This window comes from Haplochromis burtoni, unplaced genomic scaffold (genome assembly GCF_018398535.1).
Source record: "Haplochromis burtoni strain Fernald_Lab_line unplaced genomic scaffold, NCSU_Asbu1 Contig_300, whole genome shotgun sequence".
Taxonomy (NCBI): Eukaryota; Metazoa; Chordata; class Actinopteri; order Cichliformes; family Cichlidae; genus Haplochromis; species Haplochromis burtoni.
In genome coordinates, this window is record NW_024582661.1 from 484,886 (window position 1) to 508,316 (window position 23,431).

Below are 23,431 nucleotides of genomic sequence, written 5' to 3' on the forward strand. Positions count from 1 at the left end.
CGGGAAGACAACCAAATGTAAAAGGAGAGGAACAGAACATCTGGAGGAAAGCCAACACGACTGGAGTTTTATGGACGGAGTTACAACAGAGTAAAAAAAAAAAAAAAGATAATAAAGCATATCGTTTGGAGCGCTGCAGTGAGCCTGTCTAAGAACATGTAAAACAGCTGTCCAACAAGGTCAACTACAAGCTGTGTGTCATTTGCAAGACAAAATGCGGGAAAAGTGAATCATCCTAATGAAAGAAGACGTCACATAAATAATAGTCTAATAAAGTCATGTCCAAATCTGATTCCAGATCTGTGAACTAGAAAAAGTAAATTCAAAGAAATGAAATTATCTGGTATCTAGTGACACCTGAGACTTTTAAAGTCCTCCACCAAATCAGTGATGGTTCACGCAAACAAACCTCCAGCAGGAATCAGGTCACACAACACAAAGTGTTTTCCTCTTTTTAAGACTTCAGCAATCGAAGAATACGCAACAAAAAAAAAGACTCCAAACACGGCCGTTAGCCTCACAGTTTTTAAAACTCTGCAGCGAACGTTAAAGCTTTGGGATTTACTGCGACGGTTAAAGCACATTTCTGCAGCTTGGGAAAAGTTTGGCTTGAATGAGGAGAAAAGAGGAGAAGTCTGAAATGTTAAACCGGCCTGAAATAAACAACTTTAATGAGCGTTTCAAAATTCCTCCAAAACCCGCTGCAGCTTAATTTATTTGCTTGTTTTTGGCATGTCTGTGGTAAATAGAAAAACATAGTTAAGACTTTAGCATCATTAAAATGAAGCTTTCCCAAAACTATCTCATGTCTTTGGTCCAGTCGTTTGGTTATCTGTGAAAATTACTCAGATGTCACTTTATGAACTTAAACTTTACAATATAACATTAAAACTAATCTTGTTTTTTACATCCATGGGAAAAATGTAGATTATTACACATTTATGTCACCTTGCATGTTAAAAAAATCATTTTAAACTCTTTTTAAGCTCCTTGCTCAAGTCGAGAACTCAGGTTTATTTTGTCACTGTGAAACATCTGCTTGGCTTTCTTCTCGCCCGCTCTTTCTGCACAAACCCTCACTTCCAGTAGACGTATCCAGCCACATCTAAGTAAACAAAATCTTTCAGCAGGATTCGGCAGCAGTTTGGTCGTCTTTTGCCTCCATCAGCGGCCGTTCCCTACCTGCAGCATCAGTATCTGCTGCTGTGCTTCCTGCAGCTCCTGCTCGGCTGTGTTTAAAGAGCGATCCAGGCGACTCTTCTCTGCAGACAGCCGCATCGTGCCCTCCTCAGACTTCAGCTTCTGACGTTCAACCTGATGAAAAATGTAACCATGGACATGTAACAACAGCGAAGCAAGCCGTTCAAAACGGGAACGCGAGCTGGTGTGGTGGTGTGGTGACTAAAACACTCATCCAAGATGGCGAACACAGTATGTGAGCGGTGTTTTTGTGCAGTTCTATAGTTTAAGAGACAAAGGAAACACTTTATATGTGTATAAATGTCATATCTTATTCAGAATTTCTGGAAACATTTATTTAAATGAAGGAAAGTAAATATTAAATATTTATTAGAATACTAAAAGAATCAACTTCTCATGTTTTTATAATGATTTATATAAATGATATCATGCAATTAGAATTTGCTTGGAGGCAATTTTGTAGAGGAGCTCGTACTTATCTGACGTTTTTAACATTTTATTTCTCTCAGGCTGTTTTGATATTTTATTTAAAAGTAATTTTAATGCATCAGCGTGTGTGGTGTAGCTATAAGGCTCTGCAGGCCATTTTGAATCTTAACTGGCATATAAATCTAATATCTTTAATGTCAGATGGTCACAAAGAAAACAAACAAAGAAACAAACACGTGTTGACACAGCGCTGACCTTGTCCAGTGTGTTTCTCAGTGCGTTCTTGTCTTTCTCCAGCCTCACAGCCTGCCTCTCTGCATCTTTTTTCTCCGTCTCCAGCATGGCGACTGCTCTTTGCAGCGCACGTAGCCGCTCCTCCACAGCGGCCCGCTCTGTCTGAGCCGACTGGGCGCTGCGCTGAGCCTCCGCAAGACTGGCTGAGCGCTGTCGCAGAGCCTGACGGAGGAAGACAGAAATCTATCAAGAACACCAGCCTGAGTTCAGCATTGTGCAGAATCTACTCTTTTACAGCTTCAGATCGGCAGCCCTGCAGGTGGACGAGCGTCTCTGGCGATCTGTTTGTCTCTAACCTCCTGAGCGCTCTTCAGCTCAGACTCTACTTCTTCTCGCCGCAGCTCACTCTCGGTCAGCTCGGTCTGCAGGCTCTGCACGCGCTCAGTGAGGGTGGCCGTGTTTCTCCTCGCCTCAGCTAATGACGCTCGGGATGCATCCATTTGTTCCTTAACAGCATAGAATAATTCTCACGTCAACATTCACATCTGAGCCACGCTGTTTGAAGCCCTTTGTTTTCTCTCTCACCTGCAGGAGCCTTCTGTCCTGTTCAGCCATGCTGAGCGTCTTCTGCAGGGCAGCCATACGACCCTGTGTGCTGCTCTGAAGGGCCGCCGCCTCCTGAATCGTCTGGTTGAGAGAAGTGATTTTTTCTCTGAGTAAAGTTTCACCTTCTTGAGATTTGAGCAGAGCCTGGCTCAGCATCTCCACCTCTCTCTGCAGCAGAGCTACGCGGGCTTCTCCTTCAGTAACCTGCAATTAGTACAAAACCAGTTTATTTCAGGCCAAAACAAAAAAAACAGTTTTTCTTTTAATCAAATTGAGATTTCAGTGCTGCTTTTTGTCAAATGTAGTGCAGCGACCAGGACGGCAACTATAAAGTGCAGCTGCTGCATAATGCTTTTATTTTAGTGAATAATCACTACAACTAATAATGTTTCCTTGGAAACAGAAACCAGGAGTGAGTGGTGGATTAACTGAAACTAGTTTTCACATATCCACGGTGCGACAGAGCAGAGGCTGCCCCCCAAAGCAAAGCTTTTTATCTCAAGGACATCAGCCCCGGCTGCACGACTGCAGGTCAGCGAGCTGTAAAAAGAAGCTGCAGATCTCACCTGATGTCGACTATGGTTGAGGAGACAGAGCAGCACTGTTTCTAAGATTTCTTGGTGCGCTTTCTGCAAAATCTGTTAATCTAAATCCATCTTATATCTCTTTTATTTAGTTAATGGGACTTTTATGAATTCAAGGTAACTTTTACTGACACTGATTGCTTTGTTTCTTTAGATTTTAAGTTTTTAATTCTGATGTTTTTGTATTTAAGTCGTTGCTTTATTTGTATATGTAAACACTATAGTGTACATCAGTCTGGCTAAATGGCAGACTATAAGAATAAATAACAGCCTTAAATCATAATTAAATGTTCACCAGCTGATCAGTGACATTAAATCTCCTGTATTAGAAGGAAATTCTCAGGCCCAACTAATCGCATTAAGCTGATCATGAGTCATAAATAAACAGCTCTGTACCTGTTTGACGAGAGAGTCGCGGCGCTCCTGGGAGGCCTGACTCTCTGCCTCTCGGTCTCCCAGGCTCAGCTTGAGTCTCTGCAGCTCCCCCTCCAGACTGCGCCTCCCCAGCTCCACCCTGGTGGCGCGAGCTTCAGCTGCCTCTAGCGCCTCCCGCAGGCGCTTCCTCTCCACCTCCAGGCGGATCTCGGCAGCACGCTGCTTATTTAACTGATCCTGCAGAGATGGATGGAGGAGAAGGGTCATATTAAGTCTACGTTCACTTATGTTTGAACAGACAATTAGAAACAGAGAGGAGCCACAGCTCAACAATCTCCTTGTCTTCTCAATACGTTTGTTCTAAAAAATACAACAGATAAAAGATTCACTCAGTAGCACACACAGCCCAGAAGGTGAATCATTTTGAAAGGTGCTGGTATTAAAAACAAACATATGGAGAGCTGGCAGGGGACTCCACAGGTGGTGCAACACTGAGTGTGCACCAGCATCTGTTGTTATTACATTTGTCGACAGTGCACGCTTCCAGTTATTGCCCTTCTGTTGCGCTACCATATGTTGACTGTAGCCGAGCTGGGATCACTGCTGTGTGAGTGACAACACAAAACATGGAGTACCTGTATGTGCTTCTTATCCGTCTCAGAGGCCTGCAGCGCTCGCTCTAAATCCTTCACCCGGTCGCTGAGAGCTCGCCGCTCTCTGTCTCCTCTCCTCACCGCCTCCTCTTGCTGCTGGAGCAAAATCTGGGTGGTGGTGAGGCGCTCATCCAGTCCACGCTTCCCTATAATGAGACATCCAAACAACACAGCCTGCAGTAGATTATCGGACTTAATTTTAATTCTACTCAGAAATGCGTTTTGGGCAGCTTGCCTTCATTGTGCAGATGAAGGTTATTTCAGAGTTTGACACAAGCAGACTGTTGAAAGCGAAAAGTTTCCCTGAGCTCATCTAAAATCTCCTTCTTTCTAAACAACTTGGGTAAACTCTCTAACCTTCTTGGTACTCCTGCATGGAGTACTGCAGCTGAGTGAGTCGACTCATAGCAGAGTCCCGCTCCACCTTCAGCTCCTCCAGCTCCCGCTGCACAGACCCCAGCTGGCAATGGACATCATCCTTCAAAATTAGCAATAAACAAAGACTTGAGCTACACAAACAAATAGATTATCCTCGAGTTATTATGTACTGTCATTTTCGTGCCGCGCAGCCCCGTTACCCTCTCTTTCTGTGCATCACGCAGCTCCTGGAGGAAGTCTCTGAGACCGCTTCGCACAGTCTCGGAGTCCAGCTCTGACTGAAGAAGAGGCACCGGTGTATCCCCTCTCTCAGGAGATACAGCGCCTGAGCCCAAAGTATTGTCAGGGGTGCTTCCTCGAATTTCTGTACAGGAGAAACAGAAAGATGTTACGCTGAGATAGCTGAAGGAGTGAAGGAGGGTTCTTATAATGCTACAGACAAGACCAGCAAAAAGTAATTCCTCATGTTATTCGTTATGAGTGTCAGTAAGCAGTAATTTTTCTAAAATTTGAAGAGTCTTGGAGTCATTTTTTATCAGAGTGATGAAACATCCTGTCCTCGAGCTAAATACACTTTGCAACAATAATGAAACAAAGGCCTCGTGTTTGCTTCTCACCTTTAGGAGGCGACAGCGAGGAGCGCAGAGGTGAGACGCTGTGGTGGCGCGACATGCTGCCAGGTGATGTGGAGCTCCCTCCTGGGCTCCTCCCCCTGGGTCCTCTGCCACTCGCTCCAATGCCCAGCGTCCGCGTCAGCGCCGACTGCAGGCTGCTCAGACGAAACTCCAGGTCCCTCCTCGTGGCTTCGGCTCGGGTCAGCTCCGACTCAGTGGCGGCGAGCCGGCCCTGCGCCTCGCTCAGCTGCAGGCTGCAGTGAGCGGCGGAGTCCTGGGCCGTCTGAGCACGCAGGGACAAGTTCTTAGCTTCGTCCTGAAGCTTCTTCTCGCAGCTTCGAGCCTCCTGCAGCTGAGCGGTCAGCTCTCTCTCGCAGCTGCGCCAGCCCGACTCAGACTCAAGCAGACGCTTCTGAGTCATGGAAAGCTGCATTAACATAAAAAAAGACAGAAGAGACAGCAGTGAAGCACTGAAGACAGCAAGATTAACAAAGAGCTGGAAATTTCTTCACTTTGCTCCATTCTCACTTCTTTCTTGAGGGACTCTCTGGCTGTTTCGGCTTCAGCCAGCTTCTGTTTGAGGGTGAAAACCTCTTTTCCTCTCTCCTCGTCTCTTTGCTCCTCCAGCGACAGGCGAGTCTGCAGCTCTGCCACCTCCCTCTCCTTCTGCTCCTTCTCTCCATCCAGGACCTTCAGCTGGAGCCAGACAAAAGGAAAATTTACATTTAGAGGCAAAACTGTGTGCAACATATTTCCCAGGTTGTGCTCAGATGTGAGAGAGATGACTGCATGCCTGACCTGTCTGCGGAGCTCCTGCAGCTCTCGCCGAGCCTCCAGTCGTGATCTCTCAACTTCTCTCAGGCAGCTCCGCAGCTCTGTCACCTCCTTCTGAGTGGAAGACAAATTCTCCCCCAGCACAGACAGCTTTTGCTCCTTCTCCTCACATTGTCGCTTCACACTAACAAAACACACACACACTGCTTACACATCTCATCTACTCTGTGTCTCTGTCCCTGGTTACTTTGCCAATCTCATGCATACCTGATCCTTTCAGTTTCTGCACTTCGCAGAGTTTCTCTCAGGTAAGTATTTGATTGGCTGAGAGCCTCTCTCTCCTTGGTGACATCACTGAAGCCACGGCGCAGCTCTGTGCCCTCTCTCCTGTAGCTCTCTGCTGAGTCCTGAGTTTGGTTCAGGCGGCGTTCAGTCTCCAACAAGTCCCGCCTCAGCTGGTCTCGGCTCTCCTCTGTGGCTGCGAGGGCGGCTCTGCACTGCTCCAGCTGGTGGGTGAAAATCAGATGAAATGAGGTCACTGGACAGAACATTTGTTTGTTTGCAGCATGAAAACAAATTAATTAAACTGTTTTATGTTTTCATATTTGACCTCTGCCCATATCTACAACCTTCCACAGATGCCAAAAAGTTGTAAACACTGATGGCCAGTGGCAGATTCTCCTCGCTTTGATCTTCTTTTTATAGCAATTTATTTTCTAACTTCTTGTTTCTCAAATCCGTTCAAATGTGGGCCATCAAGTCATGGTTCGGCACATCAGTGGAAACCAGGTATATGTTAGGATGTTGGTATCTGATATTATGCATTTTGGCTCTTGTAGAGGATGATCTACCTCTTTGAGAGCGATGTCAGCACGCGAGCGGAGATCAGTACATGTCTCTTGTAGACTGTGGAGCTCCCTCTCACGAGCAGAGGCTGCATCCTCCAGCTGAGAGCGAAGCTCCAACACCTCGCTGGTCAGAGCGCCGACTCTGATCTGAGAAAAACAAACAGGGTGATGCTGTAGTTAATCTTTCATTCGTGCCTCGACAACAGCAACAAAATACAAATCAGGAGAGGAAGTGAAACCCTCCACGTTTCCTCCCGTCACCTGTTCCTGCTCTTTGTAATGAGCTGCTTCTCTGGCCACTCGCTCGGTCTCGAGGGCTGCAGCTGACAGTTCAGCCTGCAGGCTGGAAACCCGCTCAGACAAAACCGTCTTCTCTGCTTCCTTCAAGGAAAGAGCCTGGGAGGACAGAAAATGTCTGGTTAACACTAAAACAAAGTTTAAAAAGGGGGGAAAGAACAGCCTGAGCCATGCTGGCATTTCTAACAAAGACATTATTTTAAGAAATCTGTTTTAAACCAAAGATTTAAATGACACATGCTATCTAATGCATAAATACAGCTCTAGATGCTGAATAGTTTCACAGGCTGGGATCAGACCTGTTGTTTCTCCGTCTCAGCCTGGAGGAGACACTGATCTCTATCGTGCTGCAGAGTCCGCATTTCATCCTGCAGCTCCTCTTTTTCTCTCTTTGCTCTGCTGAGCTGATCCTCCATCTCCTGCCTGAGCTTTCTCAGCGTGACCTCATGCTCCATCAGCAAGCTGTGCCGCACAACTTCCTGCAAAACACCATGATGACATTCATCCAAGTGTAAAAACATTCATACAAATAGCATTTAAACTAACAGTGATCCACTGAACCCACTCACCTTTTCTGAGACCAGTCTCTCCACCTCCTCCTGATGCTCAGAGGAGGCCTTGCGCAAGGCCTGCTGCGCCTCCAGCTGTGCCGCATTTAAAGTCTGACTCAGAGTCTGCTTCTCCCGCTCAGCCTGGGCCAACGCAATCTCCCCGTCTGAGCGAACGCGCCTCAGTTCAGCTGGAAATCACAATCAGGAAAACAAATACAACGCTTTCCTGTTATTGACCAACTTTTATTATCTTTAATTATAAAAAACAACGTCTCCTCTCACCTGCAGCCGTCTCACAGCGGACTCTGAGGGTTTGGTTCTCTGTCTCCAGCTGCTCTCTGCGAGTTTCCACCTGAACGAGCTGCTGCTGCACTTCGAACAGGCTGGTCTCCAGGGACTCACGCTCCGACCTGCAGGTTACAACCACAACTTACACACACGTGCGCTGAGCACTTTTGAGTAATTAACCAAGTCTGAAACCAAACATACCTGAAAGCAGCCAGTTCCTCAGACAGCATGGCGTTCTCCCTCTCAGATGCTGTCAGCTGAACCACGAGGGCCGCTTTGTCCCGGGCCAGCTCTGCCTGACTGCGGCCGACCTCCTCCAAGGCCACCTCGTTCCTCTGGCCTTCTCCTCTAGCGAGACTTAACTCAGAACCCAAAGAGGTCACCTCGCCACAAAGCTGTCGAGTACAAAATGATGAGGTCAGTTAAGTGACCTCTGTGAGCCAAAAGCTCAGACTTCAGAGTCCTATAAACACCCAGTTTCTGTTATGTCAGTTATACGAGATGTACTTGTCACTGTCATTTAAGGCCCACAGCTCTCTTTGCAAAGTTCAGCCAATCAGAGAACGGCTTTCAAAAGCCTTAAGAAGAGAGGAGCTGAAACACCTTCATACTGTTATATCAGACAGCTTCATGGTTTATATCAAGGCCCACTTTTATTTATAATTAGTGTGAAGTACATGATGATTCAAAAACAGAAAAGGTACTGCATGTCACAGTGTCGTATGTGAGCGGTCTCTCATCAACCTTGCAAAAACCAACCTGCACACACCGGACACACGTCTCTCCTCTGCTGCGTTCTTCTGGGTTTCAAAGTTTAACCAACAGTTTGTCTGATTTAAAAACTTTCCTTTCCTTTTTTAAATGTGTTTTTAAAATAACTGAGGTGAGAAATCAGTCATGTGGTCGTATTATCTGCCTTTATTTTTGGGTCATTCAAAATAAAGCTTTAGGCCCATGTTGCAAACAACTTTTTTAACCAAGCTTTGGTAATACACCGGTGTTTTACAAACAGGAAATATCTTCCTGTGTTCTCTTATTTACAAGACAATGAGCACAGGAATGCAACATCCATCATTCAAGGCATGTTTAAAGTGCTCTCAGAGTGGAAATGATGTAATGTGTAGTTGTACCTGGGTGACTTTCTCCTGCAGCTTAAGTCTCTCAGCCCTGAGACTCTGGAGCTCAACCTCGATCCCCACGCGGCTTAGCTCGGCATCCTGCAGCGACTGCTGCAGTGTGATGCGGGCGGACTCCAGCTCCAGCCTGTCCTGCTCCAGCCGGACCAGCTCATCTCTGATGGTCAGCTTTTCCTGCTCAGCGTCACGTTTCTGAGCCTGCAGGACGGCTTTCTCCTCCTCGAGCTTAGACACAGAGGTGAGAGCAAGTCACATTAAAGGCCTGAAAACCTCTTAAAATCTAGAACAGGTTTGTTTATTTTACTCGGCTGGGATGAAAATGGGTGATGACGCACACCAATCACAGTTTGGCAACACCTGAATTTGAATCTAACTACATTACTCTGTTTACACTGGCATTAACTCTCGTCCACAGAGACACAAGAGTATTTCATATCAAATGGGCTTGAAACTACATATGTGGAGATTTTAAATAGCACTGCAGCTCCCTTACCTTGAGGATGTAGGCGTTCAGGGCTGCTTTGTCCTGTGCCAGACCCTCGTTCATGCTGCCCATCTTTGCCAGAGAGTCTCTGAGAGCTGCATCCTCAGACTGGAGCTTGTTAAGCAGCAGACAGAGCTCCGTGTTTTTGCTCTCAGCCTGGAGGGAAGAATCACGGTCAAACAGGTGCTAATTGTTTAAACAGTCGAGCGCATCAGTCGGGCTATTGCACCACAAGTTTATCTGAAAGTTTTCAAGAATAACTGAATAAAATGTCTGACTAAACTTAAAAACATAAAGTCTTCTGAATTTTAGTTACATCAGACAGCTCAGGTGGAGGCAGGAGCTCCAGAGGAGTGCTGCTTCAAGACAAACTATTCAAAAACCTGAAATCTGTGTCACAGACGACATGTACAGTCGTACAGTCAGCGCTTCGAAAGGGAAACTCCTAAAAATATATTTATGAGGTCAGCTGCAAAAATAATCGTATAACTCGTTACAAAGCTGTTGTCTGATGACGTGCAGCATCAGCTTTGGAGCTGAAAGCCGTAGACACTGCAGGTTGTTTAGTGGCCTTATTGCAAATGTATTTGTAGGATTTTCCTTTTCACAAAACATCAGAGGGAAAATATTTAAAATACTTGATTTACTGATATTTGCAACACACAGTCTAACATTACATTTAGCGCTGAAAGAAGCATGCTCTATTGTTTTTGGGACACTGCTACTAAATCTGCACCTTAATATCATGAACACTTCCACCACTCGTTTTGCCTTCATTAACTTTCTCGCATGAAAAACCTTGAAACTGACAACTGAATTTGAATGGACTAACTTTAATTTCCTCTCAACAAATACATCCAAAACAAAAAAGTGGCAGAGTGTCGCTCCCTTGCACTTTGGCAGTACTCTAGTAGCGTTTCACCTCTGACAAATACACAGACTATTACTATTTTCTTACCCGAGCCAGCGCCTCAGACAGCTGTGTTTTTTCTTGCTCCAGCAGCTGCCTCTGAACCTCCCCCTGCTGGTGAGTCTCCCTCACTGCAGACAACTCGCCACGCTGAGCAGAGGCTCGACTCTCGCTCTGATCCAACTGCTTCTGTCTGTTTGAGGCAACACGTGTTGTTCACTGAAAATCAGGCAGGACTCTTGGTGTGTATCTGTTAGTGTGTGAAGCTTGTTGTTCTATTGCAGGAAGGGACGACTGGACAGCACAATAGTTGTGAACAGAGTCAAACTTTTACACAAAAGCTGTAAATGAGATGTTGGGGCTGTACAGGGAGGAGTTTGTTAATGACTGAGATGCTTATGTAGAGGAAGCTGATGCAGATCTTTTGAATGGCACACTGTGAGCATGTGCAGCGTGTGGATTAGTGCCCACATCACATTCACTTAACCTCTACGAATTAGCCAGCTTACACCCTCAGCGTCTCTGCCTTCGCCCGGTCTCTCTCCTGCACGGCAGCCTCCTTCTCCTCCCTCTCGTGGTCTCGCTCTCGCTGCACGGACGCCACGGTCAGCTGAAGCTTCTCGCAGTCCATCTGCAGGAGCTGGCTGCTGCTCTGCGCTGCCTGCACCGTCTTCTCCAGGCTCACCTTCTCGCTGCAACATTCACCACATGTGTGTGTGTGCATGTGAGAATATAATGGAGAGTTGAGGATAAATGCACTGTTGGGTCTCGAGCCGGGTTTTGTAGGCGAAGTTTGGCAAACCTGGCCAGCGTGTCTCTCTCCTGCTTCACACGGTCCCGTTCTCGCAGCGCGGCCTCTCTCTCTCTCTGAGCGGCGTCCCTCTCCCGCTGCAGAGTTTGGCTTCTCTGTTCTGCGTCTCTTTTAGCCGACTCGGACTCAGAAAGCTGTTTTCGTAACTGCTGCACAGACGACTGAGCAGAGAGCAGACGGCTTCGAACATCCTGCAAACACAACCGGACAAGTGGAGGGAATGATGATGACGGTGTTACAAGGATACAGCACCTACAACATGAAAGATTTTAAAGTTTCACCACAGATTTTAGCACTTAATGTCTGAGCTTCATTGATTTTTAAGTCGTTTAGCTTGTCTTAAACATCCAGAAAAGGGGGGCAAATAAAATCGGTGACCTCTGTCAGAGAGTTCCATGTTTGTGTGCGGTCCTTTGTGTTTGTAGATTAACATGTCACCTGCAGCTGGAGTGTCTTGTTTGTGACTGCAGAGCGGAGAGCAGACAGCGCCGCCTCTGGGAGAGGAGACAGCGAGGAGGGTCGAGTGGGAGAGGACGGCCTTCGAGGGAAAGAGTCACGAATCAGAGCCCCAGAATTGTCCTGATCTGCTTCTGACGATGACGACTCTCCGTCTGCTGAAACCGTCTGTAAACGCAGGTTAAAATGAAGCCCTTCCATCTGGGTTCCCACTGAGAAATCAGCTGATGTAAAAATGTGTGTGTTGTTTACCTGAGCGATGTCCCGCAGTGTGTCTAACAGCATCTCAGTGTGAGTCCTCATCATCTGCATGTCAGTCTCATCACTGCCGCTCTGCTCCTGAAGGGAAATGATTCACATGAAGCGCATGAAGCAGACCAGTATGAAACCATTATGGCCTCCGTGACTGGTGTCTCACCTCGAGCTTCCTCGTTAGTGTCACAATTTCTCTGTCACGCTCTTCAATTTGTCCCTTTAGTCTCTCCCCTTCTCGCACCAAATCGGACAACCTGAGAACGAAAACAGACAATATGAAATTAAACTCACACGGACGGTAAAAAGGAGCTTTAGTTTTGCACTTTGAGTCAGTTCTTGTTGTTTTAAATGAAAAGTGCTGGAAGTCTTCCTGCTGTTACACAATGGGGACTTTTACTAGCTCCTCCTGTTGGACAACTCGATTAAAAACAACTTATACGACTGTAAGCCTGCAGGACGGCTCGGCACCCTGACCTGACGTTGAGCTCGCTTCTCTCTGCATCCATTCTGCTCTGAAAGCTCATCATCTCTGCCACTCGACCTCTCAGCTGCTGCTCCAGCTGAACCCTCAGAGCTTTCTCCTGCTCCAGAGCCAGAACTGCTCCTCCCTCCCGACTTTGCAGCGTGGCACACAGACCGGCCCAGGACACCTGAGCAGAGTGGGACGTCCGAGCCAGCTCATTACGCATATCTGACAGGTCCCTGCGGGAGATTGGAGAGAGGCGGGAAGGAGTGAGAGACAAAACACGAGTCAAAAGATAAAATAAGACTGAGGAGAACAAAGTTTACCTTTCAGTGGCGCTCTTCATTTCGCAGACATGCCTCCTGAACCCGACCACTTGTCGCCACAGTGTCAGCAGTCGGCTGTGCTCGCTGCTGAAGTAGCTGTGGAAAGACTGAACAGGAGGCCAAAGGAAATTAAAACGAGTAATGATTATTCTGAATTTAGACTTTCCTGAATTTCCTTTTAATATTTAAGAAGCATCCCTCTCCCACCTCTTCTTCTCTCCTCCAGTCAGACTCCTTTTGCTCTAGCTCCTCTCTGGCTTTTGTCCAATCAGCAGTGAGCCTGCGGATGTCCTGGCTGAGAGCCTCGTTGGCCAAACCAGCCTGCTCCAACTGCTCTCTCAGCATTGCATTCACTGCAGACAGACTGCTGCTCCTGAAGTCACAACATGGAAACACTCAAATATAACACACGCAGTTCAGGCTGAAGCTGTTTACAAAGAAAGTGGTTAAATAAAACGCAAAGGAGAAGATTGATCAGGCCTGCAGATGTTTGGTATAATACATGACTGAATTCATGAAATCCTAGAGTCTGCGTGGTTTTAAAAAAAGGCTGCTCACTCTCATATTTCCTATGTTTTTGGTGTAAAAGTTAAAGTCAAATTACAACGGAGCACAATCACAGATGAGCTCATGACTCATTTCTGTAAAAATAGTTTTGGCTGCAAGTGCAAAAATGTCTCACTAAACTCTTCAGTCCCTAAATAAAAAGAATTAAAAATAATAACTCAGTGGACTAACTGGCCAACAGCTTATGTTGGCAGTTAGATAACTATTCATATCTGCTATACACAGGCCATGAAAATACGCTGTTCCTGCATGAGTGCAATACCATCCATATCAATTCTGTCCATCGATCCTTACAATAACAAAACAAAACAAGAATAAGTTGATTAAATTCATTTTTAAAGACTGTTGCATATGTAAAATTAAAGTAATAAATCCATATACATTTATTTGCAGCTTCAAAGGGAGCTATCATAGTGTGATGTTCCCAAAAGCAGAATTTGATCTCAGAGGACGACCTTACTGAATTTAAGTTTTTTAAATAAACTGCCGGTGCTCAAGTTGCACTGAGAGCATTGTAGAGTCAGTGCAACCCTAGCTGTGGCTCAGGAGGTTCAACTAATAATTGGAAGGCAAGATGTGGGCAAGATGATGAAATGAACCGAAAACTGTCCTGGATACAGCCACTGAGGTGTGAGTGTGATAGAGACAACTCGCTTGAAGTGCACAAAATAAAGCACTGTATGAATGCTTGTGGTAAACAGACTTATACAGTCGTCTTCTGCTCATACTACTCAAAGTGCTGCTACATCATAGGCCACACTTACATTAATAAAGCTTTTTGTCCCGCTCTCTTAAACACTTTTTAACAATCACACAGACACACACAGTGCCTCTATAGAGCAGCAGTCTCTGGTTTGATCCCAGCAGGAGTCACAAGTCATTTTGGGTTAAGGACAGGCGTCTGGTGTAACAAATCTGCCTAATGAGACACGCGTAGAAACCTGCTAAGCTGCTTCCTTGTGAATAAAGGAGCAGACAAAAGTAGCTTTACCTAGCTAGCACACTAATTTAGACACATTTCAACACCGGGACTGAACCCTGACCCTCTGATTAGCAGACATCTCACTCTATCCCCACAACCACAGCTGTCATAAATGTGGGTCACAGTGTAAATGTGTTATTTAAATACCAGTTAAATAATTTCCTCTTAGACTTTGCTAAAAAAAAAAAAAAAAAAAAAAAATTAAAAAAAAAAGTTTGACATAAAAAAATGGTGTTAGTGCAGGTTTTAATGTTTCTGTTACTATTTATGGGCTACGTGCCACAATTCTTTACAATGACACTTATTAAACCACTGCTAGCTGTTTTAACAAATTAAAGGCCAATTTCCAACCTAACTTTTATCTTTAAAACTCTTGAAATAGTAGTTGTAAAACAGCTAACTGATCATCTGCAGAGGAATGGCTTATTTGAAGAGTTCCTGACAGGTTTCAGAGCTCGTCAGCTTTAGTGGAGGTTACGAATGATTCTGATTTGACAGCTTAATATTGTACATCATTTTACTACAGAGATTAGAGCACGCTGTAGGTATTACAGGTACTGTGCTGAGGTGGTTTGAATCATATCTATCTCATAGACTCCAATTTGTTCATGTAAATGGTCCTCTTCACTCCCTAAGGTTAATTATGGAGTTCCACAGGGTTCAGTGCTAGGACCAATTCTGTTTACATTATACATGCTTCCCTTAGGCAAGGTATAGCATACATTTTCACTGATATGCAGATGACACACAATTTTATCTATCCATGAAGCCAGATAACACACACCAATTAGTTAAACTGTGTGAATGTCTTAAAGGAGCAAAGATCTGGATGACCTCTTCTGCTTGTAATTTCAGATAAAACTGAGGTTATTGTACTCAACCCTAATAATTTTAAAAGCATGGTGTCTAACCAGATGTTTACTCTGGTTGATTGTTGGGTTTTTCTCTCTAATATTGCAGGATCTTTACCTTTTTTTTTGATTTGGCACTATATAAATAATATTGAATTTTCTCTGAGTTATCTCTGGTTTGGGTGCACTGATACTTTTCAACAGTCTGAGGACGTTACAGGTTTACAGTTAAATCATTTTATGTCTCTTCTCTCATGATGCATCACCTTTGTTGTTCCTCCTCCAGACGGATTAAAGCATCCTCCAGGTTGCTGCTTGCTTCATCTTGATGGCGACCATTCGATGTTTCGCTGTGACCCTAAAATCAAAAGATGACCATGGACATATTATTTTTAACCTGCGCATAAAAATCGGCTTCCTTATGTTTACAGTAAACTCGAGGTCGCCTACACTGTTTTTCTCCAACTCAGATGACTTCTCCTGCAGCGCCTGATCCAGATCACCACACCTCTTTTTATACTGAAGCACCTGAAGGAGCAGGAAATAACACCAGTAGTCAAACCTCATCAATAACAACTTAACAGAAGAGGGAAATAAAACAGACGCACCTTGGCCTGCAACTTCTGCACAAGCTGCGCCTGCCTCTGCTGCCCCTCCTGGTATGCGGTGAGTTTGCGCTTGTAGGCCGCCTGTTCCTCGTCCAGCCGCCTGCGCAAATCCACATTCTGCTGAGCCAAGCTGCGTGACTCTGGTGAATCGTGGTCTTCGTCCCCTGTTTCAAAACGCAGCGCCTGCTCCAGCTGTGGTTTTAATGAAAGGTAAGAGGCAAGGGGTCGGGTTTAATTTCACACTTCTTCACGACAGATCTGCATGGCACTGCCAAGTTTGGACTGCATCCAAAAATACCTACATACATGTTCTCAATGAGCTAAGTACTTGAGATGGGAACTATTTTCCAGACTTTAAAACAGAATTTCCCCAAACCATCTCACCATTTAACAGCTGTTCTGGACAGCTTGTGCGTACACTGATGGCACATCCTGATTATTTCCTGTGAAACCACTCATGAATGCATAAAATGAAGGAAAATACTACATTTAAACTACATAAATGGAGGTCATAGTACTTAAGAAATACTAACTTTGTTTTCAGCCACATCTTTCTTTCTATGCTGCATAGATGTTCACTCTTAAATGAAACTCTTCACAAGAAGGTTTGTGGATTATTTTGTGTAACCTGATCGTGACATCTGGACAGAGGCACATCTGCTGAGTTTATAAATCATTTTTTTGGCACTTTGAACAGCACAGGGTGAGCGCCATTTAGTTCCGTTATATTTAAGAGAAAGCTGACTCACATACTAACATATAGTCCAGCTGCTCAGTACTACAGAGTGTCTGTATCTCAAAGTGGAGACCAGTTATTACTTTAAATACACTTTTGAAATGAGTCCATTAAGTTATAAAAGGTGGACACTCTCCTTTAAACTGGTTGTTTTATGTGTGACATTAAAGCAGCAGGCATCTCAACAGCCTACAAGAGTAAAATATGCATATATAAATTTATTTATTCTTTAAAGAGAAAAGATTCCTTTGGACGATCTCCGGCACAGTTTCTTCGTGCTTTAGGAAGCAGGCTGCAGTTATTCCTTTTGTAATGTTCAACCCATCCCAAATGAGCTGTAGCACCCAACTCACCCACCCACCCAACACTGCATCTCCCCTCGCCATTGAAGCCCCTGTTTACAGTCACCCAGGGTGACAGACGCCATGGCAACATTCCACTTCAGTTGATTCCAGCCCCCATCACCTGGGAGACGAGCAAATCTCAGACAAAGGAAGGACCCAAAAAAACACATAAATGAGGAAAAGGGAATGTGGCACGGTCCTCAGCTTTAAATGTGTGTAAAGCCAGAGCACCTGAAGAGTGTTTGAACTTGTCGCAAGAGATTAACAGGCTATAATGATTCCATCCACCTCTCAACCTATTCTACCAAAATGACCACTAAGTGCTGTTTGCAGGCATCCTGGAGACTTGCCTTACCCTCTCACTGATTGCACCGTACTTGATGGCGAGCTCGTCTCGGTCGGCTCTGCTGTGTGCCAGCAGGTCCTCCAACCTCGCCAGTTCCCCCTGCAGTACTCGGTTCTCCTCCTGGAGGGACATGACCGAGGACATGGCCCCTGCTGCTCAAAGAAAAGCCAAAGTCAGGCAAAGACGGCACTGAGTTGATGTGAAGGAGAGAGGACTGTGGCAACTCACCGTTGTCGCTGAGGTTCTTTGTCACAATCTCTCGCACTCGTGCTGGCAGACATGTAGGGGGGGCATCAGGTGAAGGACCCCGGACTGTCAGCCTCTTCTCCTCAGACAGAACGCTCTCCTCCAGCCTCTGGTGGAGGAGGACAGGCACAGCCGTTTTTATTTAGTTTGTGACGTTTAGAGAAAGATCAGCAACACAGAGCTGAGAAACTATGAAATAAGGCTGTAAACACAGAAAATCCCAACACATGACAGAAACCGAGCGATCACAACAATGTGTCTGAAAAGTGCCACAAACCCAACGGTGCCACGACAGGCACAGGACCACGACTGCTGCGCAATAGATACACAAAACTGCTCCCAAACAGAAACAAGCGCATGCACGCCCCAGATGAGCCGCTATTATTTGCCCCACACCTGCGTCATTTAATGAAATGATCAAGTGAGCTGGAGCGGGCCCGGCGAGCCTCACCTGGATCACAGACTCCAGTTTACTGCTGGAGTCGCTTTCTGCGGAGTTTTCCGCAGCGCTCATCGCACCGGCAGGTATTTAAAATCCTCCGGGTAACAGGATTAACTCCGAATAAATGCTACGTCTTCACGGTGTCAGCGATGGTCTGTTGCTTTGCAGCAGGAGCGGGAAAAAGAAACAGTTGTGAGCCTTAGCTGCTTATTTGGTATGAGCCGACAAAGTTTAGTCGCAAAGGAGCAGTGCGCGTCCGTCCCGTCGCCTCCTCCTCCTCTTCCTCCGGGAGGCAGAGATTGAGGACAGCAGGATTAGCAGGTTTTAAAATGCACACCCCCACCTCCTCCACCTCCACCACTATCACCACACTCCCACTTCTCACATTCAGAGCCCTCCACACGTCACTGATATCCAGCTACTCTCGAGCCTCGCAGTTGAGAGAAGATACCGAACAATTAACCTGATTTTTGTGACGTCAGTATGTTAATATTGATTCAGATAGTTACGGCACTCCTGAGCCCACCGAGAGAAGCAGCAGATATCTTTAAACTCCTTTACGGCGTCGTGCCAAAAAGTGATCATCTGCCAAAAACACAGACCGTCTGTTACAACTGACTTGTTGACCCCAAATCTGTGAAACATCTCTCATTTAGGTAACTTTTATGTAGCCTTTATTTATCCAGGTCAAAGGTCTCATTAAGACTAAAAGGTTATTTCAGAGTGACCTGTCCAAGATATGAGCCTTTCATAAATCATGTTGACTACAGTCTATTTACCAACACAAGCAAAGAATGGACTTTACAAAAAAATAAAAAAAACAACCACAGAAACGGCAGCAATCACTTTTTGAATATGAGGGTTTAAAAATAAAAACAAACAAACAAACAAAAAACAACAGAGCATAAGTTTCTACCAAAGCGCTGGAGTTTACTCTCTAATTTCCTGTTTCGATTAAGCATAAGTAGTGGCAGTGCTGCAGTGCAGCTGTTACTGAGTGTTTTTAAGGATCTTTTTAAATTAATAACTAAAATAGAAATAATTAAAAATATCCTCCAGCTTAAGGGGTTAATTAAAAGTACAAAATTATTGCCAGTCAAAGAAGCAGTTATAACAAATAACATCTTGTCACTGCAATCATATTATTATTATTATTATTATTATTATTATTATTATTATTATTATTATTATTATTATTATTATTAATCCAGATAATTTGTGCCACTTCTTAGTTTTAATGACACAAAAAGGATCAGATCTATCCATTTACACTTGTATTATATTTTTACGTGTTAAGTGCTCTGCACATGGATGTGTGTGTGTGACTTTTTTTATGTCTTTGAAAAGTTGTGACTGTCACTTAAATGGTAGAATAAGGGTGTCATATTTTCCTCTGAAATGCAGTGAAGTAGTCTAAACACGACATAAAAAACATTTAAGGTCAGTAGTTTTTAAAAAAGTGTTTGGACAAGTCCAGACAAAACCAAATATGCTGCCTCAGTCAGTTTCAGTTTTCCTTTTAGTGCTGTTCAGTATTTTTGGTGTTAGGGTGATGACTGTCATCACAGTTTGGATCTGCTTCATGAAACTATGAATACGTGTTTGCAAAAACAAAAAAGGGAAGGTATAAAATGTTATCTTGATATAGCTTTACACTAGTGGGTTTGGGGTATTTCTTCATTTCTGAAGGGCAGGGGTACAGCCAGAGGGGGCAGCATGACTGAATCTTACTGATACCCCCCTCCCACCAATGCAATCAGACTACAATACTGTAAAACCCACAGCGTGCACTGGATGAGAGCATGCACAGTTAGTACATTTACTAAAATACTTTACTAAAGTACCGTTTCACAGATCTACTTTATTTTATTTATTTTTTATTTATTTATTGTAGTCACTTGGATGAGTGACAAAACATTTCTCCCACTGAATACGTGGATTGTAACAACATTATGGTGTATCCACAGTTTTCTTCAATTTATTTCTGATAAATATTTTCTGTGGGAAGGGTATTGTTCCTGCTCAGGAATTTTGGGGGAGCAAAGAGGTAACATCTTCTCCATTATTATATATTTACATTCAAGCAGCTGTAATGGGAATAATTCACAAAATCACAAATATTTCGTATCTTTACACTTGACTTTGTTTTCTGCTTCTCCTTCTTTTAGCATTTAAACGTTTTTAATTTTAATACATTAGCAACTTTAGCACAAAGTTAAACAAAGCATCTGCTTTGTTGTTTGCTTTGTGACACAGGCATTGAAGATGACGGGGTGTGTGCTGCACTGTGTGGCGTTTGAATTGTCAAGGTTACAGACAAGAGGATCATTGTGTCAAAACCAGACCCCCCACTCTGCCTTAACCCAGCTCTCCCCGCTCACACTCACATTTGCATTTCTATGCTTGTGAGTACTTTCTCTTACAGTACACATTACCATCCCTCCACCCTATAACCCCTGAAACCACACAGGGCCCTGGGGGAGCGAGTACTACCAGATTAAATGTCCTTAAAAAGCCCCAATACAAAAGGACTTACAGGAATAAACATCAAAACTCAAAGTTATTACAGCTTTATTATTATTATAGGGATTTTTCCCCCAAGTTTCTGAGTTTTTCAATTTTCAATCGAGTTTAATTTGAGTTAGATTTCAGAGTTGGTCTTTTTGTTTAGTTTAGTTTTTAGTAATTTGACTCTTACTTTTAATTTTGTACATTCATTATTATAATTTTAAGAGTATTTGATAGGGGCATGTTTTTCAGAAGTTCTGAATAGATGTTGCAATACAAACAGCACTTCCCAGAGGATGTTGATTTAGTGTGTTAGACATCCCAATGCTCAGTAGACTGTAATAACACGGTAATAACATTGTTCTAGGCGGTTTTTCCCCCTCAAAAAATCTCTAGCTTTGATTTTATTTCCTTTAATTAAAAAGTTATTTTGTTTTTTTAACAACAGTTTCATTGGACTGTAATGACTTTGGTGAATGCTGACTTAAATTTCTGAATGACTGAAATTTAAACTTACAGGAATAAACAACAAAAAACTGATGTGTTGTGTGACATCATCAGTCATGCTGTCACGCCTGACACCAGTTCACCGACCACTTCATTAGGCACACCTTTTTTAAGGCAAATGTCTAATCAGCCCCATGAAAGTAATTCAGTTTAATGAGCCACATAGACACGGTCAAGACGACCTGCTGATGTTCAAACGTGGCATCAGAATGGGGAACAAAGGTGATTAAAGTGACTTTGGATGTGGCGACAGAAACTTTTGATCTCCTGGGATTTTCCCTTAAAACCATCTCTGGGATTTAAAAAGAGAAAATATCCAATGAGCAGCACTTCTCTGGGAGAAGATGCCTCATAGATGCCAGAGCTCGGAGGTGAATGACAGGAAGGCAACAGTACCTCCAATAACTACTTGTTCCAACCAAGACATGCAGAAGGAGACAGGAGACACTGCTGTCAGCTAAGATCACCAGGAATTAAAGCAGCTCTAAAGGCGGGGGTCCCGCACAAGCAGGGTGTACTAATAAAGTGGCTGGCGTAAAACCATAGTATTCTAATCTGAAATAAATGAAAGATTTTCATTTCCCAGGAACGAAAAGTTCAGTTTAAACGTATTCATATCTTTGGCGCCCCCTACTGGTGTGACAGGAAATAACTGGTACTGACTTCAGTGAAATTAAACCTTAAAAATCTGTCGATCTGCGCAATTGTTCATCCTGAATCTCCAAATGCGAACACACCCCCAAACTGTCCGCTCTTCCCCACACGTTAAACAAACGGGACTTCTGCACCGACCTTAAATCACTGATTTCCTGAGCAGATGCCTCTGCGCTTCTCGTTTATTATGTGCATATAAAGGAGAACACGGCCAAACGATTCATCGCCAACATCCTCTTTAAGCACAGAAACCACCGACATCCACAAAGACACGCCCAAGTTTTCAAAAGTCTGAGGAGTTGGAGGAGTTGGAGGAGGGAGATGGTTGCACGTTAAGCCGCGCAGCATCCAACCAAAATTAAACGGAGACTTTTTTCGCCCCCCCAACCATCAGAGGAGGAGATCGTGACTGCTGTGGAAACAAGAGGCTGAATATAAACACCATCTACACCTACATCATGTCGTGTTTGCTGCAGCTTTAGCAGTGAAAACATCCGCTTCCCTGTCTGATAAACATCTCTCCTCGGCTGCTCGTTCTGCTCACCGTTTTCCTGCCGTCTCTCCATTTCTCCTCTGCGTGGGCTTTTTACACAGCAAAAGCAGGCACGAAGCTCATCCCGGCACTTACAAACGGACCGTCAGCTCCCTGCACGCAGGGTCGCCTTGTTTCGAAATCTTCTCCATGCTTTTTCCGGGGAGGGACTTCCAGTTCATACAGATCAGCGGCGGGTCTATCATATGATCACACCGAGCTCCATAACGCGCTGGCATTTTGAATGAACGCTGTTATTCACTCAAATAAACGAGTATCTTAAAAAAAAAGTGTGTGTATGTTTTAGTGTTTTATGTTTTAGTTTTTAGTGGGTTTTTTTTTAGTGTTTTATGTTTTAGTGATGCAGATGTTTATCGTTCAAATAATGTCTAAAATCCGAGCATATACATTTATCCAAGGTTAAATTAAAGAATTTAACCACTTCATTATTTTATTTCAAAATATCTTATAAATAATAATTTTAAATGAACAAAATAACACTTTTAACTATCTAAAATCCAGTCATATCATCATATCCAATGCTTAATTTAAAAAATGAATTAAATTAATATTTTTAAATAACCTCTCTTAAATAATCATCTCAAATGAACAAAATAATATGACATTTACTTTTTCAGTTGACATTTTTAATATCTAACATCCAATCATATCCATTTTCCCATATATTTAATAAAAACAATATTATTTTTAAATAAAATATTTAAAAAAAATTCAGTAACCAAAATGAGAGACATTTATCTTTTAAAAGCATCAAAATAATATCTAACATCCAATCCATCCATTCATCGACTTTTTAATAACAAAAATAAATACATATAAAATAACAAGCAGCTGGACAGCGTAGTTACTGCACACCTTTGGAGCAGGAGTTGCAAGTTCGATTCCTGCGTGCCGGTGGTATCCAGTAAGGGTCCTGGCTGCCCCCCCCCATGCTAAAACCAACCCCTGACATGTGTTGTGCCAAACTGTATTAATGAACTGATATTAGACACCTGTAGTCTAGTAAATAAATCCCGATCACACTTACTTCACAGGAAACCTTAAATGTCTAAATGCTTTTCAGCTGAATCTGTTTCAGTTTGGTGTCTGTAAAGTTTGGTGCATGTTTTTTTTCCTTCCCATCATTCTGACACAAGTTAATCTTGGCTTCATCCATCTAGTGATTTATCCATTTTCAGCACTGTGCGGGCTCTTTTATGCGTTTTCTGGTAAAGTCTTATCTGTCCTTCCTGCTCTCGAGTGTAAACAGTGGTTTGGAGCTTAATGTAAATCCTCTGTTTACATACATGAAAGCGCTTCTTGATTGTAGACCTTGAAAATTATACAACTATCCCTAACCCTGACAGTGGTCTCGACTTCATCGATAAAGCACCTTCCTACTGTACTTGTTTACCCAAAGCACATTATACAGCATG

At 43.8% G+C, this 23,431-nt stretch overlaps 1 protein-coding gene across 6 annotated transcripts in view; it reads right to left on the reverse strand.

Moving 5' to 3' along the window:
* Nucleotides 1-22,209, reverse strand: part of LOC102314415 (rootletin) — a 24,599-nt gene extending 2,390 nt beyond the window's left edge. Inside the window, exons 1-36 of one of the 6 annotated variants that reach the window (XM_005941484.2) lie at nucleotides 22,008-22,208; nucleotides 17,804-17,948; nucleotides 17,335-17,461; nucleotides 17,116-17,258; nucleotides 15,681-15,872; nucleotides 15,523-15,600; nucleotides 15,339-15,430; nucleotides 12,880-13,045; nucleotides 12,673-12,779; nucleotides 12,358-12,585; nucleotides 12,047-12,137; nucleotides 11,881-11,967; nucleotides 11,611-11,796; nucleotides 11,164-11,363; nucleotides 10,871-11,053; nucleotides 10,410-10,554; nucleotides 9,461-9,607; nucleotides 8,962-9,192; nucleotides 8,033-8,226; nucleotides 7,826-7,953; nucleotides 7,562-7,731; nucleotides 7,292-7,471; nucleotides 6,957-7,091; nucleotides 6,699-6,842; nucleotides 6,115-6,353; nucleotides 5,872-6,031; nucleotides 5,602-5,769; nucleotides 5,077-5,500; nucleotides 4,660-4,823; nucleotides 4,439-4,559; nucleotides 4,064-4,227; nucleotides 3,450-3,665; nucleotides 2,449-2,673; nucleotides 2,220-2,369; nucleotides 1,885-2,085; nucleotides 1,183-1,314 (exon numbers count right to left, since the gene is read on the reverse strand). In XM_005941484.2, coding sequence (XP_005941546.1) covers nucleotides 1,183-1,314; nucleotides 1,885-2,085; nucleotides 2,220-2,369; nucleotides 2,449-2,673; nucleotides 3,450-3,665; nucleotides 4,064-4,227; nucleotides 4,439-4,559; nucleotides 4,660-4,823; nucleotides 5,077-5,500; nucleotides 5,602-5,769; nucleotides 5,872-6,031; nucleotides 6,115-6,353; nucleotides 6,699-6,842; nucleotides 6,957-7,091; nucleotides 7,292-7,471; nucleotides 7,562-7,731; nucleotides 7,826-7,953; nucleotides 8,033-8,226; nucleotides 8,962-9,192; nucleotides 9,461-9,607; nucleotides 10,410-10,554; nucleotides 10,871-11,053; nucleotides 11,164-11,363; nucleotides 11,611-11,796; nucleotides 11,881-11,967; nucleotides 12,047-12,137; nucleotides 12,358-12,585; nucleotides 12,673-12,779; nucleotides 12,880-13,045; nucleotides 15,339-15,430; nucleotides 15,523-15,600; nucleotides 15,681-15,872; nucleotides 17,116-17,258; nucleotides 17,335-17,461; nucleotides 17,804-17,866 — 5,781 coding nt within the window. In that variant the 5' untranslated portion in view covers nucleotides 17,867-17,948; nucleotides 22,008-22,208. The other 5 variants (XM_042228067.1, XM_042228066.1, XM_005941487.2 and 2 more) reach the window with 5 other exon arrangements.
* Nucleotides 22,210-23,431: the final 1,222 nt, after the last annotated feature.